Below are 20,207 nucleotides of genomic sequence, written 5' to 3'. Positions count from 1 at the left end.
TTTGAAGCTGCTTTCAAGCATCGCTCTGACAAAAGACAACAAAACAAATGGGGAAACTTTGTAAACTGTGGCTCCTGAGCTCAAGTGCATGTACACTTAAAGCTGCTGTAGGCAGAATGTTTTTGGCATCATTGGGCAAAAATTCAATAATAACATTTCAGTATATTGTAATTCAAGTGTTCTGAGAGAATACTAGACTTCTGCACCTCCTCATGGCTAAAAGAGAGAGCATTCCTATTGGATGTTCATGCAACGGAGGCAGCTGTCAATCACTCGCGAACTCCGATCAAACGGTCAAACTAGGCAGCGCTGATCAAATATGAATCAATATTCTGTTACTGTAATGCCTATTTCTTGCCCCGAAATGTTTTCAGAAACATCTTGTAGTGTACTGTTTAGCTGTAAAATTAGAAAGTTTGCTCCGGCTTGGGGGCGGTGCTTGGTATTTCCTCAACTGGTCTCAACATGGCTGCCTGGTCACTAACTTTCTCATTTTACAGCTAAACAGTACACTACAAGATGTTTCTGAAAACATATGAGGCGAGAAATAGGTATTACAGTAACAGAATATTGATTCATATTTGATCAGCGCTGCCTAGTTTGACCCGCGAGTGATTGACAGCTTCTCAGAGACGACAGGCTCCAACTCGGTTCTGATTGGTTGTTTTCCTCCGGTCTGTGAAATCTTGAAGATGCCATTAGGAGCACCGGAGGACACCGGAAGACACAGAGGCACGTGATTTTTTTCAGATTACCTGTCTCATGCACTACTGTCAGGATATAGTGACCGTTTTATAAAAAACATTTTTTTTATCATATTTGCTCCAATTCTGCCCACTGCTGCTTTAAGGACCTATCCCACCAAAAGTTTCTCAACGACATATGGCCAAAAGAGCTGGTGGTGGGCGACTGCTTCTGCAAGTCAATCTGAAGATTGCAAATCAATCACTCCCCCCTATTGTGGACACAATATTTATCCACACAGATTAAACCATATGAGACCTCTGCATCCCACCAGACTTGTTCCAGCTCAGAAACCCTGTCTCAGCAGCTTGTGAATGTGCTGGGCAGCTTCTCCGCAAACTAATTGTTTAATCTCTCCAAACAGCCTGCTTCTATGATAAGCAGCTGGGTGGCATGTGAAGCTGCGAAATGTGGAGGAAAATCAAGAGGCTCTGATGCTTTGAACCAGACAGATTACATGTTGCCTATATACTGGGTGACTTAAAACATGTAATATTACCTATACCAATACTATAAAAAATATACAGATTGGCTGGGATGTTCAGAATGATGCCTGGAATGAAATGAAAAGGGACTGACAAATATATGCAACACACTTCACTATGATAACCAATAGCATGCACAACAGCAGACAGATATTTTATGGTCAAACCCTTTAAAAAATGTCTCAACAACTAATATGAGGAGATACAAATATGACAAAAGTGAAGACAGAAAGAAATATCTTTTCAATCTCTTGCTGCTGTCACTTGAGTGAGCTTATACTTTTGCATTTGGGAGACCACTCACAGTGTGTGTGTACAGACCCAATATTACCTATACAAACACTATGAGGAGATACAAATATGACAAAAGTGAAGACAGAAAGAAATATCTTTTCAATATCTCTTGCTGCTGTCACTTGAGTGAGCTTATACTTTTGCTTTTGGGAGACTGCACTCACAGTGTGTGTGTGTGTACAGACACAATATTACCTATACCAATACTATAACAATATACAGATTGGCTGGGATGTTCAGAGTGATGCCTGGAATTTAATGAAAAGGGACTGACAAATATATAAGTATGCAACACACTTCACTATCATCAACATAACCAATAGCATGCACAATATCAGACAGATATTTTATGGTCAAACCCTTTAAAAATGTCTCATCAACTAATATGAGGAGAGACAAATATGACAAAAGTGAAGACAGAAAGAAATATCCTTTTAATCTCTTGCTGCTGTCACTTTTGCTTTTGGGAGACCACTCACAGTACGTGTGTGTGTGTGTGTGTGTGTGTGTGTACAGACCCACGTGTGCTTTTGACAGAAGCACAGAATAAGTTAGAAGCATAAATTATTAAACTCTTTTTTTATAAATAGAGGTATAGTTACAACTATTCAACACATTTGTGCATGGTAGTTGCTGAAATCAGTATATGTAAGTTTAAGTCTAAATGTGAGACTTCTGTCTGAGGATCTATGAACTAGGATGTTTGCAGTGCGCTTTTAGCCAAAGTGCTCTCCACTGTGAGCTGCCAAACCAACCCGCTGGCCTCACCTGTGCCAGGTGTCTCCGGTACGCGGTGCAGCGGTCCGACCTGCCGCAGCTGGAAAGCGGTCCTCACTTCATGACAGCTGTACGCGTCCACGCAGATCACGCTCACCGCTGCGAATACGACCGCCGACCAAATCCAAGAGGATCCGCGAGAAGAGTTTACGCGTGGGCATATTCCTCGGGACATTGCCGCATCTCACACCAGGTATCCGTGTTGGATATAGCCTGGATACTGTAGCCTGACTGCGAGCTGAGTGACACAGTGTTGAGAATAGACGAAGTACAATGAAGCGACGATGATGAGTTTAAACATCTGACCAAAGCTGTTTCCCGTCTGATTTTCACATTATTGGTTTTGTGTGATGAGTGTGAGCGGCTCACAGCAGCGGAGGAGGTTCAGGGCTTCTTCTTCTCTCTCTTGGCCAGAGGAAAAGGAGAGTGGTGTGGGCTGAAGCCAGTCTGTCCCAAGCTCAACACTTTGCAGTGGTCGGGTTGTCTGCATGCCTGTTTCCAAAAGCCTTGCGCACACTCCCCTCCTCCCTTTCTGTTTACTTCAGCTAAGTGCCCACAACTACAACTCACTACAATATCCCTATAGGGACTTGCTGTGTCAGTAGCCTTACAACAGCATTTTAAAAATCCCTAAAGCTAAACAATTCCCAGTGGTATTATTATTAAAACAAACAAAAACTAAATGTTCCTTATATATTCGACCATTTGCATCCTAATTGAACGTTTTGCTGCGACTTTTTGTGTCCCTTTGTATAGTGTTACAATTGAATATGATAGAGAACATCATACACAAAATGTCATCATATCAAACTTTACCTTTCCCCCTAAATGTTTTTGTTTGTTTCTGTAACACAGCCAAAGATCATTCCAATTTTAAAAACTAAGGGAGATAGAGACCATATTAAAAAATGGTGAGAGGGCACTATTGCCTTCTGGTTCTCTCTTCTGTATCTTCAAGACACACAATTAAAGGGGCTGTATGAATCAGAAATTGCTTGTTTTTTTTTTGTTTTGTTTTTTACTTGTGTATATTCTTTTTACTTATTTATCTATTTTTTGTATATATTATATTTTTTCCTGTATCTATACTGTTTTTTTATATTAATATTAGGTTTGTTAAGTTTCTTTGTACCGAGAATGTTATTATTGGGGACGTTTGTGAATGTTTGTTCTGTTGTTTCAAAATGAACAAAAAAACAATAAATATAATATTGAAAAAAAAGAAGAAATTTGCTTGTTAACAGTGACACCTGTGGCCGTTAAGTCAACGACAGTCAGCGTCCTGATGCTCGCACTTGTGTTTGCACTACATCAACGCAAGCGAGCATCGGTCGAAACGATGAGGCGACACACACGAGACTGAATGTGATTTGCGTCATAATTGAACGTTTTGTTGCAACTTTTTTTATAATAATAATAATAATAATAATAATCTTTATATGTATAGAACCTTTCTAAACAGAGTTTCAAACTGCTTGCACAGATACAATGAAATACAGACAAAATAAAAACAACAATAAAAGAACTAAATATAAAGACCAAATAATGAGAAAACTTAAAACCCGTAACCAGTGGTATTAAAACAATAAGTTACTACACATAAGCCAAAAGAGGACAATATAAGATGTGGGGGAAAAGGTGCACCAAGCTGTTGCCTAACGGAGTAAAAAAAAAAAAAGCCTTTTTATAAGAATGGGTTTTTAAAAGAGATTTGAAATTGGTAGTAGAGCTAGCTAACCTGTGGTCCTGAGGTAGGCTGTTCCACAGTCTAGGGGCATTGATGGCAAAGGCCCTTTTGTTCCTTTGTAGTGTTACAATTGAATATGAAACAGAACATCATACACAAATGTCATCATATCAAAATTTTACCTTTCCCCCTAAATGTTTTGTTTGTTGTACTGTAACACAGCCAAAGATCATTCCAATTTCAAACTATAAGGGAGATGGAAACCATATTAAAAATGGTGAGAGGGCACTATTGCTATCTGGTTCTCCCTCTTCTGTATCAAGACTTAGGATAATGAGTAAATGAATTGTAGGCAAAAAATACTTTGATCTCTTCAAGACACACAATTAAAGGGGCTCTATGTAAGAATCAGAAATTGCTTGTTAACAGTGACACCTGTGGCCGTTAAGTTGCTTGCACTTGTGTTAGCGCTACATCGACGAAATGTGAGCATCGGTCAAAACGGTGAGGCGACACACAAGACACTGAACGTGATTTACTGCAAATAATCCAATCCAATAGGAATTTTGCCAGCTTGGGGTTCGTTTTGATAGCCAAAACCAAACAAAGGTCCCTCCATGAATCGAAGGCCCGGCCGATGTTGATCCTAGTTTTACCCTCCCGACGTCGGTCACATTCCTGTTTTGCAAGACGGGCTTCACTAGATATAACTTTGTTTTTAGTGTTTCCTTGGAGTTTGTGTTGTGTCGCATTCTTCACTTTAAAAGCAGTCTACAGGCTGATAGAGGAAACCCAGAAAAGTCAAATTTTTTAGGTTACAACCTGTTCACACATTGGCAATAAATGATAATAAACGTTTAAAACCTTACATACGGTCCCTTTAAATATGCACATGAGTGGGATGGGGTAAAACAGGACTGGACATTTTATTTGGTTTGTATGGTGATTGTTGAGTTGCAACAATATTGCTGAAGCTGTATAGCAATACTTGTTATTTGATTCACATCGCTGCCATCTACTGGCGAAAATGTTTAGTCAGAAATCTTGATTTTTTTCCAGAACTGATTTGCCTGTCACATTATTGCACTCCTCGTAAAGTGGAGTCAAGTTTTATAAATCGTCTGTGTGTGTGTGGTGTGTCACATAAGAGGTCTTGGAGAGTTCGACCGTCATAATGATGTGTTTTTCAGATGTTGGTGTTCAATAATTTAGATTCACTTCAGATTCAAAATGTAGTCAGAGAGAAGGCATTGGAGGGTGTGCCCCTTGTGAGAATTCACACCTGCAGATTATGAGACCATAGCAGGCATATTACCAAATCATTATAAAAATGTAATTATTGGCCTACGTATTTTCCAACAAATGGTGTTTTTTTTTCATGGAACACAACAGGGCCATATTAAGTGTGTAACACATTTAAAGTGCATTCATTTTGAAGGTTTGTCACATTTCCAAATGTGACCTTATACTGTACGGATCATTCTACAGATTTCATGTTAAATATTACCCTCTCCTGGACAGAGACGGTACTACAGCAGTGCTCAGTTGCCAACTCTTTTATAATATTCCTTTTTCACAGCATGACATGTCACAGCAGGAAAAGCACAGGTGTATTTCATAACAGTAATGATGGCTGCATCCCATTTATCCCTATTGTGCATGCTGGACCACTGGAATAGCTTATTGAGCCATCGTTAATGTTATTTCACCTGTGCTTTTCCTGCTATAACAAGTCAGAATGTCTGCTGCGAAAACGCCTCTACAGTCTACAAAGAATTTCGCAAGCTGTTTTTACAAATTAGCCGCATAAATAAAACTTGTGATTATTTGTATTAAGTTATTATCGAATGGGATGGGGGCAAGTTTATTGCCTGTTGTAGTTGGTTTGCAGGCCTGCTACAGCAGAGATTTCCATTCCTACTGGTCTACTGGGAACTGCTTGAACAAATAACCTCCCATCCCATGATGGCCTCCATAACACACAAACAGCTGCTGCCACAATATACACTTTAAGAACTTTAACAGGGCAAAGACTGACATTAGCACTTTGCTCTTCTTCCATTGGTTTGGAAGCAAAAGCAGCCAGGCGTGAGCTAGTCTCTTAGGAATAACAAAGTTCACACAGTTACTCCACAACAATCAGGAAAACCACAAAAACAACAGACGAGGCACAAAGGTCACCAGAGCTCACTTTGCGCATGCAAAGTCTGAGCTTACAGGTAGCCCCCTTAGGTTTGTCTAGTCCAGGGGGTAAGTGGTGGTGACAACAGTCGGTCCCCCGAGAACAGGCAAGTCTCGTGAGGACACCTGTAATACCTACAACATATGGTGCCTTCAAATGGCGTCGTGTTTACCGTGTTCGCAAGAAGAGTCCATATGAATAAGAATAAGAATCCATCCCTCATGTGGTATTCACAACCTGTAAAGTTTCTGAAAGCTCTGAGTTCACGAGTTGTGACGTGTTTGTTGATGTTGTCAGAAATGGTGGAGGCCATGGAAGTTCATTTTTCAGTACATATTAAGTGAATACAGTATATTGTAACTTTAGCCGTGTATTGTTTTTCTTCATAATTTTATACGTCTGAGGAAAATGTTGATATTCCAAACTGACTAATCTTTTTCCCCTGTCATTAAGCCTTTTACGCATTTACTGCATTATGTTACCCACTTGCCAGCTTGCTAAGTTGTTAGCCTCTGTGGCTTCTAGATGCCGACAGTAACGTAAATATTGCTGTTTCTTAGCGTCGGTGTTCTCACGACTTAACCACTTAAACGCTAAGCATATTGTGTACACGACTTCCCATGTTGTAAACATGAGCTCACGAGTTTCATTTGAAGGCACCAATAGACCAAACTTATAGGCTTTAACACTACAAAAGGCCTTTATTCAGCAGTGTCTCTAACAACTTCTGTAAGTACTACAAACATGGAGCAGCACTCCTCGGTTTCCTCACTGTATTGCATGCACCCATTGGCAAAGACTTTCTATCTACTAATAATGCATTCCAGTAGAGGATGCTCTTGAGTTAAGTATAGTCTGAATGTTGGCCTGATCACAGGTGTGATTCTGATTTACACTAGTGATTATTTTAAACACACTGTAGCATTAGATCATCGGGATAAGGGAGCCATGTGACCCCTTGTGACAGAAAATCTAGCCTCTGTAGAGGGGGCAAAAGCATTGTGTCAAGATCACATCCTCCCGGGTTAGCTGCAGCACTTGCTCATCCTGCTTGTTATGTAGCATCATCCAGAATAACAAGTCAAGTCAAAGGCTATTTGGCCAGGTATACTATTGGAGTAAGCGGTAGACCTACTAGGGGCAGTTCATTAAATGATTTTGAGGCAAACAGGTACACATTATGCTGTATCTTTCTCGGATGGAGTTTACTACCTCCGGGCTCAGTCTTCACTTACCTGAAGGAGGCCCTCAGCAAAAGCTACAGCACATTAACGTGCTGAAGTTGCATGCAGTACACCATGCTCTCAGATTTTCTTTCATTCCTGGAAGGCAGATATGTTCTTAATTGGTGTCAACAAATTGAATTGACAAGTGAATTATTGGGGGGGAAGCATCCGAACTGAATATTGTGTCTCTGAGAATCATCGGTCAAAATCATTGCTTGAACTGAGATGGTACTTGCTGGTACATGACTTCAGGACAGGAGTACTATTAATTTACTACAATGTACAATTTATGAGTCAGTGTAAGACGCATTTTATGTAGGTATTGGCATAGATTTCTGCTTTGCTTGCTTTAGTAAACCCAAAGACATCCAGGAGCAATTGCTGGATAAGAGATAACACTTCTGCTTTCGCCTCCACAATTGCTAAATGGTCTGCCATCACACCACTGTACCGATGTGGATATAGGGCTTATAGGGTCAGTCAGAAGGGGGTGTGGTTTGAACTTGCCTTAAAATCCCAACTATCTGCATTGCTGAAATTGCTGTCAGGTTAAACAGCTATGCTATGCATTGTTCCAGCAGGACTAGCGAGATGAACATTGGAGAGCAGGAGGCACAAAGCTCTGACCAGCCCCTTTTCACAGCAGCCATTCTGACATGTCATTGCAGGATAAACACAGGTGTAATTAATAGTATTAATTGTGGCCCTGTTCCATTTAGGTGGGCCAAGGCCCTGGTATGGTGCATGTTGTCTCACTGGAATGGCTGTGACACTAAATAGAACTAGACCCTAATTAATTGTATCAATTACACCTGTGTTTACCTGCATTTACATGACACAATGGGGCCTATTATAAAACTACTATCATGGGTGATTATTACCAACAATAATGCCCCAAAATCTAGGTACTGAATTTCTTCTGTGGTGGTCAGGAATATTGAAACAGACAGGCTTCTCCGGTTGAACTTTAGGAGCCAAAAGGGAGAAATGATATCATGGTATAAAGTGCAAGATACAGACACTTATCGTTTAGCTATATATTCTATGTGATTATATTATTATGTTATAGATAACTAACGCAAAAAAAATCAATCAGTAAATTAGCTAGCTAGTTAGTTAACTAGCTAGTCAGTTAACTAGTCAGTTAACTAGCTAGCTAGTTAGTTAGCTAGCTAGCTAGTCAGTTAACTAGTCAGTTAACTAGCCAGCTAGTTAGTTAGCTAGCTAGCTAGTTAGTTAGCTAGCTAGCTAGTCAGTTAACTAGTCAGTTAACTAGATAGCTAGTCAGTTAACTAGATAGCTAGTCAGTTAACTAGTCAGTTAACTAGATAGCTAGTCAGTTAACTAGTCAGTTAACTAGATAGCTAGTCAGTTAACTAGCTAGCTAGTCAGTTAACTAGATAGCTAGTCAGTTAACTAGATAGCTAGTCAGTTAACTAGTCAGTTAACTAGATAGCTAGTCAGTTAACTAGATAGCTAGTCAGTTAACTAGTCAGTTAACTAGATAGCTAGTCAGTTAACTAGTCAGTTAACTAGATAGCTAGTCAGTTAACTAGATAGCTAGTCAGTTAACTAGTCAGTTAACTAGATAGCTAGTCAGTTAACTAGATAGCTAGTCAGTTAACTAGTCAGTAAACTAGCTAACTAGCTAGTGTTATAAGAAACACCGGAGTTTCGTGTCTCTTCTTCTATTGTTTGTATAACTGCTAGACCTGCTAGCTCCAGTATGTCACACTCGTTGATACAGTTACTGTACAGATACAGGTGGTGTTGCCAACTTACCTGAATGAGCACCCGAAGTGAAGGAAGGTGAGTATCTTGTGTTTCCTGCAAAAACGTGTGGTGTAGTTAAAAAAAAATAACTCAGATGTTTTATATTTGAACAAGCTTGAACTGGAACTTGCCACTCATGCAACATTTGGAAACATGCTAACAATAACACCACAAGAGATCTTGGCTTCTGAACTCCTGGCTAGCAGACCTACTGTACATGACTATGCTCTAAAACGGTCTCAACTAAACATGTTAAATTACAATCAGATCATATATATTCTTCAAATAGAGCTTTTCCACAGCAGACATTATGACTTGTGATAGCAGTAAAAGCACTGGCGGAATTAATAACATTAATGATGTCTCAATTTCATAAAGTGTCCCAGAAAGCTTCCCAGTGAGACCAGCAGTGGAATGCAGCCATCAATGTTATTAAATACACCAGTGCTTTTCCTGCTATGACATATCATCACAGTGTCTGCAGTGGAAACTGTCATCATTGATATAAATAAACCACAAGTCATCATGTAAGTTATTACAGAATGCATTAAATTGTCCATATCCCAAATATTAACTTATTTGAAATCACAAATGCAACAGGAATAGTCAACATCAATAGACACAATTGTATAGGCTCTTTAGCCTCTCTCCAGTGGCTCTCTGCGGATTTTTACAAATGGAAATGAATAACTGTTTTTTGTTTACATTTTCATTTTTATCTATCATTGTTGTAGGTCTATGGTACGATGGAATGAGTATTAGGGCCACATTGAGGAAAAAAAAAACAATCTGAGATTTAGAATAGAATAAAGTCATAATATTACAAGAATAAAGTCATAGGTTTACGAGATAAAAGTCGTAATATTATGAAAATAAAGTCATAATATTATAAAGTAGTACTTTTATGTGTTATTTTCTTTTTTTCTCATAAAGTTCTGACTTTATTCTCGTAATATTATGACTTTATTCTGGAAATCTCAGATTTTTTTCCCCTCAATGTGGCCCTAATACTCTACATTTGCACTTTGGCCCTCACTGCATTAGACTTCTATACTACTGTATATACTTAGACTATAAGCTAATTAGCTTATAGTCTAAGTATATACAGTAAGTAACCTTCATCACAATGCTCAAATGACAAAAAAAAAAAATATTTTTTGCCTAAAATGGCTCTTTTGATAGTAAAGGTTGCTGACCACTGAAATAGGAAAGCTTCCAGTCCAATATTCAATTCAATGTGTGTTTTTTAGGATACTATTGACCATTCTTGCCTTGCAAAATGTTCCTTTTCTTCTCTACTACAGTATGTATGACCTTTATCCTATTTACAGATTTATTGGATTATTGTATGCTCCTGAACATGTCTGTTTGGAGTTTTAGGATTTTGATTGTATTTTATTGTATTTTGCAACTAGGACCTGTCTGTTAGGATCCTGATGGACTTATTTTAGGGGAATTAAAACCTTTTTAGTAACAACAGTGATTTATCTTTTTTTCTACAGAGTGATTTGCACGCTATAGAAGACACTGCTCCTGATGCTGCTGCTTCTGGTAAGGCTTTTTTATGCCATTTAGATACCATGTGAGGGAAGAGAGAAGAGATTTGTTTAAATGATTTGTGTCTGAAGTAGATGCACTTCAAGTGATGGTGAACTTGGTCAGCAGATGGCGCCAACAACCTTTGTTTTCAGAGTCTCACCGTTGATGCTCATTTATGCAGGTTAAGTTTTCTGTATTAAGTGCCATTAACATAGTTCAAAATGAGGTCAATAGGAGGACAACATGTTTCCTGTTTGAAGTGACAGGAAGGAACTCACTATTTTCTCTCCAGTCAGTATAAACATTATTTCAAAGCCAGACATTATTTTGAACTAAAATTATCTCCTGTATCCCTTGGTAGTGGTTGTCAGTAGGCCATCAGTCACCCCTAGCATCCTTACAGACGTCACATAAAACATAGCATTTACTCAGCATCGATTCATTATCCATGAAGAACAATAACCATCAGTATGTACAGCATAACTAGAAATCTCTATGCACACTCGTGCTGGCCTTCTTTTAACCATGTGATCATATGATCATGAATAGTTATGTTCACTGTGGCACCTCTGATGCCAATTAAGCCCATCCAATCCTTCGACTATGACTACAGAGAGATGCAGTAGTCATGGCAGGGGATCCTTCATTCTGTGTACTCACGCTGTGTCTGAGTCCAGTAGTTAGTAGACAATCTCCGGGGGCTTTAGCCCATCAGTTCTGGCCCTCTAAACTGGGTATTTAAGGGGCTTACAGGGGGTTAAACCCCAAAGATTGGAGCCCTCAACCGCCTGTTTGAGAGATTACGCTCCCCGGTCTCCCATTTTCACCTCTCTGTCTTGGTGGAACAGCGGGAAGTGTGGAGGGTGGTCGTTAGAGAGAGACATGCCTCAGCTTGACATCTCTGGAGGGAGGAAGTGGTGATAAATGAGTTTGGAGACGCTTGATTAAGAACATTAGGAACATTTACCACATGCTGTGCAGCTGTTAGGAACTTGTGGATAAGATTTTGGTAAAAAAAAAAAAAAAAAAAAAAGATCTTTTTAAGTAAGGGAGCACCTTGCATTCAGAAAATCCTAAATAGGCATTGAGTAGGAAAGGGGTGCATACATACATGAAACACGGAGTGGTCAAAAATATCTGCACAGTGCTGGTCAGAGCAGGAACCTTATGCTCCATTTCTCTCGGCTGGAGATGTGAGGAGTGGAAGTAAGCCGTGCTGCATCTTTAATGAGAGTCTGACATCTTCAGTGCCGCTGTCTCACTATCTGTCCTGCTAGTGCCTTCTTCATCCTCACCTGCATAGCCCTCCCAGGGAGGACGGGAAACAGACTAAAAGACGCTTTCAATAATCTGAATGCCACTCCAAACCCTCCTTTGAAACAGATAGCATTTACAGTATGTGCAGGTGCCAATCCCTGACAGCACACTTAATAAAACCCTGTAAAGCAGCGAGCAGAGACCTTGCTCTATTTATAATGACTCTATTTCCTCAGTGGCATTTAATTGATTGGTATAATGGTTCTCATAGACTCTTCATTAGCTTGTTACAGCAGTGGATCAATACAACATCATTACATGCATGATTGAACCAAGCACCAGACGTCCGCTCCGGGACACATTGGTTTGTATCTGTAAACAGTCATTAATGTCACAATAGCCCACAACATACATGCAAGATTATATTATTTTGTCAATAACTTAGATTGATAAGACTAATTGGAATGTTATCGGCTTGTAAAGAGATGTTGTCTAAACACAAAATTGATCAGATGTATTGTGATCACTGCTGCTTTAAATTGAGTAATATCATCCCACAATCTGGTTAATCTGCTTTAATAAACATATACACTGATACAATACAATACTTTCATTATCAAACTCCAGCTACACATGAATTTGAATACAGTAAAACGTGTTTTTAATAACGTATTCAGGCAGTTTGGATGCCTCTCTCTTTGTATGCAAGTCTTTATGTGTCTAAGCGTGTGTGAACTGAAAAGTTCCAGGCATCGTATCTGATTTCACCCTCTATTCTGTCCCTGAGGGAGCGTCCTCCACTGTTCACAAAACAAAGTGCTGTTGTGCACATAGGTGGAAACATTTGTTTAACCCGTTCACCCCCTGAGATTTCCTCACTGTCTGTGTTCATTGAACTCTGATGGGATCTAAACACTTCCTTTGAGATCGTACACACGGGCCGCGCGCCGAGGTCAGACCGGGTGCACTTGTGTGTATGTGCATGTGCATGGGTGAGTGTGCTGAGTTGGTCTGGATAGAATGACTCGCTTTGTGCGTGACCAGTCGACCACGTCCCTCACAATAGGCAGAAAAAAAGGGGGTGACTACCTTTTGACAGAGCATTTTATCTCAGTGAGATCATAGCGATTGTCTATTTATGGCGCGTGGCATGCTGTTATGAGAGGAGCGTTTGAACTGGGTGCAGAGAGAAATACAGTTTCACCCTGTTTCACCTTTCCTTTTCCTTGCTCCAAAACAGCCGCCTCTTTTGATAATCATATGCAATCCAGCACAGTGGTTCATTCCTATCCCCTTCTGAACTCACCAGAGCCTTGTTGCTCATTTTGGCTCCCCCCTCCCCTTGCATTATTTTTAACAACCCCATTATCCCCTTTCTCTCCTCTAAACTGACCACCACATGTTTGTGAAAACTGTTTTTGGTGCCTCCGACCTCCTACTCCAGCACCCTTTTTTCCCCCCAATGCAAAGTGCGAGACAGAACCAGGGATGGAGGGAGGGGGAAAGTGAGGGGAGGAGAAGGGCGGGGGTTAAGAGAAATGGAGGGAAGGGTTGATGAAAACAACAGATCTCTGCTCCCTAATCCTTTTGTGTCGACGGTGTTAATCCATCCGAGCGAACCCGCCGCTCCCCCCCCCTCCCTCCCTCACCCCCTGCTTCTGCACCATATACCAGGCGCTCCCACCACATAAACAACCGACAGCACTACTGAAACCAATACTCGTCCCCCCCCCAGACAGTCGAGCAGAAACACACGACATCAGCCGCAGTAGCCCCCCCCCCCCCCCCCCCCCCCTGTCAAACACAACTCAGACTCAACTCTGTCCCTGCTTTCATCCTGCTCATCTTTATAGTGGCCACTGGGAACAAGTCTCTAGTCTGGAATCGCTTGCTTTGTTTTGTCTATATGCAAACATATTTTAATCTTGCATCAGCATGTCAATGTGTGTGTGTATTGGAAATTGCAAAGTATTGTTTTCCCTTATTTTGTGTGTGTTTTTCTGCTCGCACGCATTTGCTTTGTTCTGCTTTGTTTTGGCTATACTGTACATGTAATAATGAATGCACTTGAGAGCAACACGGTGCACACTGCAAGTGTTTTTGTGTCGCGGTCTTGTTTACGAGCTGTAAGAGAGAGGGTGGGGGGGTGTCGGGGAGGGGGAGCGCAGCGGTTGCCGGGGGAAGAGGAGGTTGTGTCTAATGAGGTCACACCCTGGCAACCCGGTGACTCCTCCCACTCAGCCCCCCCCCCCGCTCCATCTTTCCACTTGGCCCCCTCTGAGTGTGCCCACCCACTCAACCCCCCACCCCCCTCTCAACCCTCTGACAGAGAGAGCTCTCCGTGGTGCTGAAAGCAGAAAAACAACATCCAGGCTCCAGTTATAGTGTGCAGCTGCAAAGGGAAGGCAGGCGAGACACACGAGACAAAACCAAAAAATTAACCGGAGAAAGGGACTAGGGTATGAATGCTTTTGAAGATGAGTTGAAAAGCACACAGCAAGAGAAGTAGGAGTGTAGGAAAAGGAAGGAGAGAGAGAGGATGACGCTGTAGTAGAAGCGGGCTACAGTAGGCAGTGGGCGTGTTCTTGTTGTTGTGATCTATAGTTGGGAAGCCCGGTGTCATCTGCTTAAGCACAGACCGGCTGTACAGACCTGTGCGGACCAGCAGGGCAGAGGGAGCCGGCAGGGAATGCCATACCTGGAAACCACTCCACGCTTTACCTCGACCTTCAGGGCACCGTGGACGAGGACTCCTTTCACCTGTGCTGAGACATTTTGTGCAATTTGGACATATTCAAGCAGAAGGAGAGACATTCTGGGAATAGAAAGACTGTTGTGAGTGCCTGCTCTGCGACCGCAAGGGGAGTTTGATGTGAGCGTGTTTGAGAGGTTGTATTTGTGTCATGCTTGCGGTTGCGGGTGCGGTCTGTTGCTACGCTGCGTCTTCCTCCCATCTCTAGCATGTGCAGATGTGCGGAGCAGTGAAGCTGGCACCTGGCTAGGAGCTTGGGCGCCATCTGGACTGGAGGGGTCGCATCTTCCCTTTTCTGCCCAGGGGAGGGAGCATTGGGGCTGGGAACCCAAATGGCCCGGCTACCCTCTAGCACCAGCCTCATCCTGGGTCACAGTGACTCCTTCTAGCAAGTCAAATCAAGTTGGACCGTACAATGGATGGGAGTCTATGTGGATTTAAGTGGAATAGTGCATGGGTGCTCCAGCTTAGGTCAGAGTTCACTAGCGTGCACTGGACTCATCAGGGGAAGACAGAAGACACGTTGGTCCACGAACCAGCAGGGACACAGCCCCATTGTGAGTATGCATCATTATAACACTCGCTTTTACACTACAATGACCCATAAACCCACAAAGATATATGCATGCAAAAGTGGTTGTTTCTCTACTCACATCCACATAAAATGCCAAGAGTTGCACCTGTGTGCGCCTGCAGGTTAACCTTTACTTGGTCCACCGTACTGCACTGACGTGTGTGTATTTGTGCGTGCACGAGCGCCCACACGTGTTGTCACCAGACTATTGGCCTTGCAATCTTTTTGACATGGTGTCTCTAAAATATCCATGCCGCCCTTCTCCCATGACATGGTTGCCTGGAAACAGAAACGGTATGCCACTTTCATTTACTTTTAAAGCAAAGTGCACCTCTGTGTTCCAACTGTTGCAGCCCTGTCATGGCAGCTGGGGCCAAAGGGAGATAGAATAGATGCATAAAATGCATAGAGTGAAGGGGAGAGAGAGTGAGAATGAAGCTTTGTTGAGAAAAAATGGGTTGCTCAATTGATAGGCTTTATAGAGATTAGCAAACAAGAATAGGCGTTTCACATCGATGAGTTATGGGAGGACAATCCAATGTGAAAGGCTCGGTTGGTAAAAACAGTGTGATAAACAAGCTGATCCTAGTGCAGAGTGCTGCTGCAGGCTTACAGGGATTAGGCAGGCAGGCTTAATTCAGCTCAAACACTGTTTGAACTGTGCCTTCCCATTGCTGCACCCTCAACATCTGACTGGTGCACCTCGTTTCTCTTCAAGATTTATTTCCTTTTGCACAGCTCCAGCTCTCTGGCCGTGCCTGTGCATCAGTGATAAGACCTGATATAATCGGAGGGGGGGAAAATCTCAACACCACTTGATACCAGGATTGTGTGCCCTAGTTTGAACTCTGCTCCAAGATGGTGATTCCATCTGCTCTGTTGGCTCTTATCAGTCCTCGTGCCTGTATAAACCTAAGGAGTGTGGAGAATACGTTGTAGGTAGTGGAAGATAAACCCACTGACCTACAGGCACGATTTATTGATAGACAGACACAAGTTAGAGGGCCAACTAAGGATGGCCAGACAATGGCCAGTCTCTCAGTTGGCCCGGCAATATCCATCTGGTAACCTCCCCCCCCCACCCTTCATTGCCCTTGCCTCCCTACACACAAACATACATACAGTTATCACAAACCCCCTCCCCCTCCCCGTGCACGCTCACGCTCAGTGCTTCTCTCACACGTAAACAAGCATGAGTCTTAGGCTGATCTGAAAACATTGACCTACATAAAAAGCATGCTCTTCTTCCCTTGCACCGCTAGCCTCTCCAAATTCACATTCGGCTGTTGCACATACCACGTTGCATGCAGTTGCACAGGTTTTCAGGCAAATTTGTAACGTACATGCATGCACGCACGCCGGATCGCATCATTAGCTGCTGCATGCTGTTTTTGCATCTTAAGCGGCTGCAAACACATTATTCACATGTAGGAGTGAATCGTAGTATGATTGCACCATGCATGTGGATGTTTCATTGAAGAGGCTTTTCCTCACAGAAGCATCCATCCTCTCTCTCTCTCTCTCTTATGACAATGGTGCTGTCAGAAATAGTCTTTTTACAGAATCAAAAGGCAGCACGGAACAACTGAAGAGGAGACTAATTTTAGATCTTAAACACAAGATCGATGATGATACCCGCATATGCAAAACCATGCATCACAGTCTAGTAAGAGTGGTTCATTTAATCTGTGTGGTCAGTTCCCAGGAGTACTATATTTTCACATCTGAGCCCAGCACACATCTGCAACTGCAGAAGATGAAAGCCCTTTTTTTCAGTTTCATTCAGACACTCGCTTGGTTAAAGCCAACGATTTCAGCCAGAAAACGTGCAAACACAAACTGAGATAATGAACAGCCGCTACTGATCCAATCTGAGCCAATAAGACAACTGAAACTGAAGGTTATGAGTAACTGTAGCTAGATAGTGAGTCCCTTGACTGTTTGCATATTTACACGTGCATGTGTGCTTTTGTGTGTGTGTAGTGAACAACGGAGAACGATGTTGCAACCCTCCAGGGGAAACGTTTTCTCTTGCGGACACATGACGCAAGTCTCTGAATCTTTCACAGGCCATGAACTCCACAGCAACAGTCAGGGACATTAAAAACAATAGCAACATCACACAAACTCAATTGTTAAACACATTATTATGGTGCTGATGCAATCTTGCTTCATCGGTTCTCATCTCACCAAGGCTGACCTTGAAAGATGAAGATTGAGAGAGTGATTACTGACATAACAGCATGCTTGTTTTGCATTCAGACCAGTATACGAGTCCATATTACTAGTAGTATTTTGTGTATCTATCTCTTTAAAGGAGCAGTGTGTAGCATTTAGGGGCATTTATTGACAGAAATGGAACAAAATATGAATAAGTATGTTTTCCATTGTGTATAATCACCTGAAAATAAGAATCAATGTGTTGTCTTAGCACACAGGAGAAGTTTCTTTCACTACTAGATGCTGACAAAATCCTACACTCTGCACCTTTAAGGCAAAACAATTATTACTAACATTTCCTATATGTCTTTATCAGAATGCTGTGGAAACACTTGAAGAATGATGAGCTCCAAAGAGGAGGAAACTCTCCGTTTTTTCCAGTATGTTGAGGAGAATGGGCTGAGAGCCTACAACGGCCTGGTAGCTCAGAACTTGGACCACGCCAGGAATGAGCGAAATAGGACATTCCTGCAGGAGAAAAACGACAAGAAGAGAAAACAGGAGGAAGCCATAAGGAGGTAGGAAGAAAACAGACTCATTGACAGAGATGTTCTATAAAATACATACATTACATGCAGTCTTGCTACAGCTCACAAGTGGGATACTGCTCTGTGAATGCATGAATGTCACTGGATTCACTTCAGGATGAGGTTGTAAGGAATTGGGACAAGTGGCTAGAGGGTCCCAGTGGCAATGGCAGGTTGCTGTATTTTGGGGGTTGCCAGTGTGGACTGGTGCTCCCCATGATCTATAGAGGATAATTAATTTTTCACTTTTAGACTTGTCCTTGGATGGAGGTCGCCGCTGCTCCATTTTTGAGATGGAGAGTGTTTAGAATTAAGGAGGACTGGGGTGGGCTGTGACAGAAAGTGTGTTAGGATAGAAAGGCGACATGTTAAGAGACTTCTGGTTATGCTGTTGTCCTGTTTGTTGGAAGAGAATTTGTGAGAAACTGTGTAGAAAGTTGTATCGTTGTTTAGAGTTTAAGAAAATTAGCCACATGTGCCGCCGCTTTCACATGTTGTGATGAGCAAGCAGTTACAGCTGTGACACTGAGCGCAGCAACACCACCGCGTGGCATCCCGAAACTTGAGCGAATAAGAGGCACGCACTCACAACGTGACTAGCATGTGGAGACGGCGTGCTTGTGTTGTGGGGTAGAATAAGGGAGCACTGAGTCACAGAGTCATCGGGGGATAGCGGGACATTGCAGAGTGTGTTTGTGCGAAGACGTGGACATTTGTGTTGCTTTGGTCCTGCCCCCAAAAAAACTGAAAACGGTATGAAATTACAACAATAATCACTCTGTTGACTCATTTTTTTATTTTTATTTGGTTTTTACATTTTTCAGTTGTGTTGATTTGAACTTTGCTTCAAGAGCAATGAACACAAGTCATAAATCTGCTTCGGTGGTTGTTTCTATGCTCTAACATGGACTTATGACTCATCTGAAAAAGTATACTTTACACAAGTCAAGAAACAAAAAAGAGTATTCATTTTAAATTACAATCATACTGTCTTTTTCATAGTAAATTAACCAGTGCTCATACGTAGCTTAACTCGTTTGCTGTGTGATTTTTAAATAGGACATAAATCAAGTGGACGCATATTTTATCGGAAAGAACACCCATAAAGTAGAAGAGAAACACTTGTTTTCCACTTTATGGTCAAACAGTTAATCCAATGATGATCAGTTTGCAGTGGAAAGGCTTATGGGGAATGCTGTCCTATGCTGTCATGGAATCTAAAAATCATCTCTGTTCGGTCAAACACGGGACAAAGTATTTTAGCAGCTGTTGGGAGTTTTAGCTGTGCATCAGATGATTACTTCGATGTGGTTTTGAGGGCTGTGCATTTACATGTGAACAGATGTGGTTCTTCTTAACTGATTTATTCAGGAGGCCTTTGAACCCTCACACATTTTTGTCAAAGGGTCCTGCGATTAAGAGCTGCTCCTCCGCTGCCACTGTAATCGTGCATTTGCATTGTAAACTACGTACCGCACGTCACTCGCATGATCAAAGCTGACTTAGAGTTCAACTTTATACGTCAGGCATCAGAGAGACCACACTTTTTTATCACTTGCCAGCAAAATGTGCCTGCTTCTATTGTTGTTAGCAGTCTGACGCAGGCTTGGAAAGTAACTTGATGAACTGGACAGGGCGACGCCTGAGGAAAGTGGCATCTACTGTCCTGCCATCCTCCCACTGTCTCTCAGCTGTTGCCAAAGTTAAAATATTAATACACAGTCACTGGAGGAAAAGTCTAAAAAATAACTGGATTTTTCATGAGGCCTATAAGTAGGTCAATGAGACGACCCATTTCTACAGTAACTGACTGAGAGTGAGAGAGTGTGAGGATCCTTGCATGTAGCGTGTGTGCAAGCACGTGCTTGCGTACATGTGCATGCACGGACATGAACGACAGGAAAATAGAATATATTATTGGTGTGAGGAAGGTAGGGAGGAACAAATGGCCTCTGTGATTGTGCGAGGGTGAAAGAGCTTGTTAGAGCAAATGTGTTTAAGAGTGGAGAGGGGGTGGGGGGGTAAAAAAAACCTGTTAGAGAGAGATTAAGTGTGAGCTCAGTTGCAGGAGATGTGTTCTGCCTGGTGACAGCTGGAACAGCCACGGGCCAATCAGATCAGCACGTTAGGTTTGAGTGAGGCGGGTCTTCCTGCCTGCCGCTGCTATCTC

General features: G+C 42.0%; 2 protein-coding genes across 4 annotated transcripts in view; one reads left to right on the top strand and one right to left on the bottom strand.

The window, feature by feature from the left end:
- Nucleotides 1–2,798, bottom strand: part of gpc5c (glypican 5c) — a 113,110-nt gene extending 110,312 nt beyond the window's left edge. For both annotated transcript variants that reach the window (XM_037787255.1, XM_037787256.1), the window contains exon 1: nt 2,292–2,798. In XM_037787255.1, the coding sequence (XP_037643183.1) occupies nt 2,292–2,475 (184 nt within the window). In that variant the 5' untranslated portion in view covers nt 2,476–2,798. The remainder of the gene's footprint in view (nt 1–2,291) is intronic.
- Nucleotides 2,799–9,019: 6,221 nt separating this feature from the next.
- nyap2b (neuronal tyrosine-phosphorylated phosphoinositide-3-kinase adaptor 2b) overlaps nt 9,020–20,207 on the top strand; it is a 30,811-nt gene continuing 19,623 nt past the window's right edge. The window contains exons 1-4 of one of the 2 annotated variants that reach the window (XM_037787254.1): nt 9,020–9,204; nt 10,671–10,719; nt 11,985–15,273; nt 17,827–18,028. In XM_037787254.1, the coding sequence (XP_037643182.1) occupies nt 17,850–18,028 (179 nt within the window). In that variant the 5' untranslated portion in view covers nt 9,020–9,204; nt 10,671–10,719; nt 11,985–15,273; nt 17,827–17,849. Of the gene's footprint in view, nt 9,205–10,670; nt 15,274–17,826; nt 18,029–20,207 lie in introns of both variants that reach the window. The other variant, XM_037787253.1, reaches the window with a different exon arrangement.

The sequence above is a fragment of the Sebastes umbrosus genome, chromosome 12 (genome assembly GCF_015220745.1).
Source record: "Sebastes umbrosus isolate fSebUmb1 chromosome 12, fSebUmb1.pri, whole genome shotgun sequence".
Classification (NCBI taxonomy): Eukaryota; Metazoa; Chordata; class Actinopteri; order Perciformes; family Sebastidae; genus Sebastes; species Sebastes umbrosus.
The sequence above is the reverse complement of the archived record's forward strand: the minus strand, read 5'-3'. Positions and strand labels throughout refer to the sequence as shown.